Below are 6,771 nucleotides of genomic sequence, written 5' to 3' on the forward strand. Positions count from 1 at the left end.
ACAAAGACTTTACCAACATCCTAAACGGGACACGATTTGTAACGGCTTGAATTACCAAACAAGGTAAAAAGTCTACCATACACTATTGTTATTGGAGGCATTCATTAGGGTTTGCAACACTTGCTTGGGAGAGAATCATCTAATGAGAAACTATCCAAACTATAGATGTAAACAGACACTCCGAATTAAGATGCCCAACAATAGAGTGCTTTAACTTTCATCGCTTTGGCCAAAAGCTTCAACTGCACTGAATATGAAGGAGATTACGAGCAAGGGACCACGGAGGATCAGCAAGACAAAGAGACGACAAGAGAATCCGATCAAGGGAACAATGATCAGGCGCGTATCCAGGGGGGGTGTTGGGGGCGCTCGCTCCCCGGGTAAGAAAAAGAGGAGAGAAAAAAAAGAGAAGAAAAAAGGGAAAAAAGAGGGGGGAAAAAAGAGGAAGAGGAGAGGAAGGAAGGGAAAAGAAAAAGAAGAAAGAGAGAAAAAGGAGAAAAGGAGGGAGTAAAAGAAAAATGCCAAGACACCTGGAAGAGTAGGAGAAACAGTGACATCATTACAGCGCTGATCCCTATTATATACACAGGGTAGCCAGTGACTGATCAAGGATTTCGGAAGGGGCGTGCGCCTCACCCTACCCCTAACATCGTCAACTCCATTTTTGACGTTTCCATTTTGTCCTCTCTCAATAATGTATATGTACATATATACTATATATGGTCTATCATAACGCGTGTGTGTATATGAAACCTGCTATGAACCAACTGTGGCTGGTCTCGAACTCGACCGTGTCGTCGGGAACATGACGCATTTCGGGAAGGGGCGACTGCCCCCACCCCCCCCTTGAGCACATTTTGTTTATGATATCGTTAGTAATTTCAAAAAAAATGCTTAGATGCAACTAACAAGGCCGGGGAAGTGTCATTTCCAGCGATCTGGGAGGTATTTTCGGCCAAAATTTGTTTGTACGCTTCGCGCTAACAAATGGTCCTGGGTAGTGCCATTTCCAGCGATCTGGGAGGCATTTTCGGCCCAAAATTTTCTTGTACGCTTCGCGCCAACACATGGTGGCGCTACGCTTAGATAGTTTGCCAACAGGCTTCGCCCCTCATTTGGCAAACTCCTCGCTACGCGCCTGCTCAAATTTGTAAAGCAAACAGCAGATATCACCTTATATCAATGAGCATGAAAATGGTGTTCCAAGATGAACAGCCTCAAAACTGTCTATGTGTGAAGTCATGGGCGTAGGAGCCCAATTTGATTTGGGGCTGTAACGGCTTGCCCGAAAAAAATAACCAAAAATGTTCGTGTTAATGTCAATATCATATAAGCCAGTTTCGGTTTTCACATCGTATGCCATCGATCCGTGAAAGTTGCGCAGTATACCGCGGGATGCTAATGTAAACAACGAAATGTCTTATGTAGATGGGGAAAGCCTTTAAAAGTGGGGCTGACAGGCATTGTGGGCCGCGACGTAGAATCACCTTCACCAGCAATGATCCACAGGACTTGCGATGAGGTCGAACATGATTTGTGACTGGTGACAATCTTCAAAAAGGTTATGGATGGAAAAAAAACTATTGGGAAATACTTGGTTCTCAGGCAAAAGTGTACATCTGGTTGGTCATTTTTAAACCTGAGAAGTGCCATTTCCGGTGATCTAGGGGGTATCAAAACCAGAAAATTTTCTTGTACGCTGCGCGCCAACCGATGGTGAAAACCTACAATTTCCGCCCCCAAGTGGCAAGGACAGACAGGAACTGCTAATAAAGGAGGCCATAAAAACTAACTGAAATTACTATTGGACTTAATTAATCACAGTGAAAATGGCAATCAAACTTGACTTTCTACTATAGCCACTACGCTTTTTTAACACTAATTCCACGGAGGACATGAGCGAAAATAATATATCTTGTCAGTACTATGGCATCAATTCTTTTAATAACTCACCACCCAATAAGTGTTTATCATTACTTCATCACAATAGTCGTAGTCTAAGAAAACATTTTCCCGATATTGCTTCTTTTATCTCTTTGTTAAATCAAGATTTTTCCATAATTGGCTTTACTGAAACCTGGTTTACAAATGATATATCTCCTCATCTCGAGTCATACAAATTCATGTTTATTTGTTCTTATATTATATTACACCCTCCCTATATCAGTAGTTCACTTGCTCTTGCAATGTAAAATGCAGTTCAATAAAATGAATGGCTTTCAATAATGATTGAGTTCTCTCATATTTAGTGTCTTTACCCAAGTTTAGAGACATAATTTGTATGTTCCTTACACCAGTATATAACACTGGCGACGAAGATTTTCTTATGAAGAAACTTGGGTTCTATTTCTTAGTTGGTTCCAATGTATAGGCCTACATTTGTTATAGTATTGATTCAACCAATGAGGAGTTCGTTAGCTATGAAGTGAGATGTAAGCTTGACAAACAGTATAGTTCTTCTTGGCAAATAGTGTCAAAGACGATAACAATAATGGTTGTAGTATATTTTAGTCTTATTCCCTTTGCCTGTGAACTGGCAGAAAGGAAGGTTGATGAATTCAAAAGGGCAATTAGTAACGTTCAAGTGGTAAAAGTGGCGCAAAATGCAAAACAAACACTGCATACAGCGACCACAAAATAGGACAAACTGTTACCCGCGTTGTGGACTCGAAGGTAAGGCAATGTAGTACCAAACCAGTGCAAGTTGAAGACTTTTATAGATGTTACTGTGTCTTATGGATCTCAGACAAAAACATTACCAAGTAGATGTAAGAGCCACATTTACCAAACAATCTTTACAAAGGAAGCATTTAGCCTAACTTGAATGTACATAAACAGTGGCGGGCACAAGACCTATTTCCTAATCTAAATATGTCTCGGAATGCACCATTCGACGCTTATAAGGCTTTTGTGTTTATGGAGGAGGTGGTGCTGGGGGGGGGGGGGGATAACTTCAGACTCCTTCAATAGAGTCGACGTCAAAGACACCTGTGCTACCGCCCCCCCCCCCCCGTTCATAGTATTTTGGCTCTTATGCCTAGGAGGACGATGAAAAGTCATGAAGTAAACATAAACTTTTTTTTTTCCAGAATCTTTGCTGTTTATAAGTTTAGCCTAATATTATGTGTAACGCAAAGAATATTGTCTATACCAGGGATGACAGTTGATGACAAAAAACCCTGCTTGGCCGGGCTTTTCATTTTCCTACTGCTAATGAAATTTAAAAATCGAGAAATTTGTGATTTTGGGGGTGCCTAACTGGCAGCGCCGGCTAATATTCCTACAGTCCAGTTGGACTGGAAGTATAGCATGTATAGTTCACCTTTGCTCTTATACGAATATTACGGGTATGACCCTGGGGTCGTTGAAGGAAACTCTCATGTAGGGGGTTTGGAGGTCCGGACCCAGAAGAAGAAAAGATAAATGTGACATTATGCAGTTCTGAGGTATATACTTGTAGGCAATAAATTAGGTCTAAACTTATGTCGGCACGGTTGTTCTATTACAGAACACTTTTTTTATTGTACATTAATGGATACTCACTCACATATCATTATTAAAAATTATGCATGTAATGTAAAATTATGCCTACCTTGAGACCTTCCTCCAAGAAGCAAAATGACAACAAGCAGAAGATGAATAAGAAAAGGTGATCGACACTGCTTTAATCCTCCTTTCTCCATTTTGAACAAATCCAGAAGCGGAAAGGGAAAAACAATCTAAGTTCATCAAATGTGTCTTTTCCTGTGGTAAATTGGTATATATCATATATGTATGTCTTGCCGTCTCTGTGATACTAATGAAGATTAACTGACTTTGCCAGCACTTTTAACCATCTTCATAGAGTGATGTCCAATAAAGACACACATGTAGTGACTTTTCATTGGTCATTATGTGGCTGACGTATGTAATGTTTCATGCATATTCAAGATCAACGATTGTGATTATACAATGTGGAAGTTATGTACACATTTAGTGTTCAAATCATATCAAATATCAAGTGGTAACTCTGGAAGCCGCTGAGTGGTCGATTGGTAGACTATACCTATACAATATGAATATTCAATGAAATTTGCTTAATCTCAATTGGCTGTTTGTCCCTCCAATACCCAGTTAGATTGTGCCAGCTTGTTAGATGTCAAGGGTTAATTATCTTCTTTCATATGATACGTCTTGAAAAAAAATTTTGTTGTTGCTATGCAAAGCAAAGTCACATATTCCATACCCTTCGAGGTTTCTGCATTCTCCGATTGATCAATTTTCCTACTCCTCGGGTACCACGTTTCTCTTGAAAAGAGGACAAAAAATGTAAATGACGTTTTCAAAAACATTTGTATCCGCGTACTTCGTAAAGGGTTTCAGAGATGTTGTGATAATCCTTTATGGTAGCTTATATATGAAAGACTTCTGGTGATCAATAGGCAGGGGCGCAACAACTGTTTGTAGGCCTACTGGGGAGGGAAGCGGGGGGGGGGGATACGATGTTAAAGTTTACATAATATACAGTAATACCGCCTGAACATTGGAAATCAATATGAGTTTTCCGTAATTGTGTTACACTCGTAGCCCCAGTCCCCTGACATTGTGACTATGTAAGAGATGTTTGTTCACGAGGGTAAAACCAAACTACTTAGCTGATCCGCATACAACCCCGGTCCCCCTAGCAAGGAGACTGTGACTATGTGTGATCATACCGGTCTTACGTCAAAGCAGGAACTTGCTACAGACACCTTGGTCAAAGTTACTATCACGAATCCCTTGCAGAGGGAATAGATACTACACATGATCAGGTTAAAGGTTGGTGAACCACCTATACTGTTAAATATTTACTGGTGATCACATGATCTTAGCCAATAAGCTTACAGGTATATATGTAGCTAGTCGTGCACAAGATTTCAGAGGTGGAAGCCGGAGGGAGATGGGGAGTGGGAGGGGGTGGTTCTAAAATTCTTCCGACTGATTTAGGCAGGGGCATAAAAAGGAAACAGTGCTGCACTTGGTCTTAGCCAAAAGGTATGATAACCTCCAAAAACCTGAGCACAACTCCATTACGAAGGGAACAGTTCTTTTTCGTGTTTATTCAAGGGAATATTAACCAAAGCGACAGCTAGTTCGAGGTGGAAGTCTTCTTTGAACGTCTACGTCACAATGGTATTATAAATTATTAGCTGGGAAGATGAATAAACTGTGCGGATCTGAAAATGAGACAAATAGATTGTACACAATATGTTTGTAACCACTGTAATAGGATCCAATCGACAAATATGGTTCGTTCAATATCAATTTGAATATTCATATTATCGAAAATGATCAATTTAACGTCATTGACGGAGATATTATCAAGACCAGTGTAAGAAGTGGAGAGATCAAAGAATTACGTAAGCACAACGAGTAGAGGGGAAGTCTGGTGGACGACGGCTCAGTCCTCATGAGATATTAATCGGTCGTTGGCTGGTATGTTGGACGATTGTTGGTTTTTAAATATGTAGATTTTCGTGTTTGGTCGTCTACTGGTGATAATGCTATCCAAAATTGTGTACCGACTATAACTATCAATCAGCTAGCTAAACCGTTACAATTTTCTCTTGTTATTGAACAATAACGAAAATGAATTTAAAATCAACACCAAAATTGGCTTTTTAGGGAGTGTTTCCTTTTTAACAAAGGAGTTATTAACTATTGGTGGCGATATATGGTTTTCTTCTTTTCAAATTTAGAGACATCTATTTTGCAAAGAAGAGTTATATTTTGATGTTTTTTGCACAATTGGATATGAACAAGTAATGTTTTTCTGTTTTAATTTTTTATCTCTTTACGGTGGCCCTGAAGAGACATCCGAGTTGTAGACTCACTGTTTACCGCTTAACTTGACGAAAATTGTCAAATTATCGAGTTGGTGATTTGCATGTATACTTGTTAACATTTACAAAAAAATCGACATTTGTCGAGATGACACGTTACGATAACATGACATCTTGAAGAAAATTGTAAATTCGTAAATTGTCGAGCTGTGGCGTTAGATATGTAAAACTTGACAAACACGTCAATAAACAAGCTAATTGATGACTCGTCAAGTTACAGTTAACATGATATCTTGACATTACATATCAAATTGTTGCGATATCGCGTAACTCATACCAGGGAATTGTTCCCTGCTTATACTTTACACGATAGGACTATATACAACTCATTTGTCCTCTCAGAACTACCGTACTTTTCAGAATCACTTGAAGGCCTACGTGTGCAAACAATTAGAAAGCGGTGGCGATGACATTTATGTATTCATATACCTCTTTTGTGTTTGAATGTAGCTTAAAACAGTTGCACGTCAAATTGATCGAACACTAGGCCTATACTATTAAATGAAAGCTCTAAATTAATTTCTAGTAAAAAAGGGCAATTTAGTGTGTGTTAATGATCGCCACAAACGGTCGTAAAATATTCCATACTGATAAAAAATGAAAGGTTAATCAGAATTTGTTATTGATGTTTTTTGGAGGTTGTTATGGTAACGGATTTTATTTTCTCTGATACTCCAGTCGGCGATAGATTTAATATTAAATATTTCATATTTCATATTATAAATTAATAAAAAACAGAAAAAATAAGGCTATTCCAGTTGAATGATTATTTTGGACTGATGAAAAAGGAATAAATTATAAGTTTCCAGGTGAAGTTTGAATTCATTTCCTAGGCAACGTTTATCAGTTAACATCAAATTGATAGGACCAAAAGTGAACTTGAAGCAAGCAGATGTGATGTCAGAAGTAC

General features: G+C 38.9%; 1 protein-coding gene across 2 annotated transcripts in view; it reads right to left on the reverse strand.

The window, feature by feature from the left end:
* The window catches only part of LOC139974339 (fibrinogen-like protein A), a 55,822-nt gene extending 51,999 nt beyond the window's left edge, over nucleotides 1-3,823 (reverse strand). For both annotated transcript variants that reach the window (XM_071981390.1, XM_071981389.1), the window contains exon 1: nucleotides 3,593-3,823. In XM_071981390.1, the coding sequence (XP_071837491.1) occupies nucleotides 3,593-3,683 (91 nt within the window). In that variant the 5' untranslated portion in view covers nucleotides 3,684-3,823. The remainder of the gene's footprint in view (nucleotides 1-3,592) is intronic.
* Nucleotides 3,824-6,771: the final 2,948 nt, after the last annotated feature.

This window comes from Apostichopus japonicus, chromosome 9 (genome assembly GCF_037975245.1).
Source record: "Apostichopus japonicus isolate 1M-3 chromosome 9, ASM3797524v1, whole genome shotgun sequence".
NCBI lineage: Eukaryota > Metazoa > Echinodermata > Holothuroidea > Aspidochirotida > Stichopodidae > Apostichopus > Apostichopus japonicus.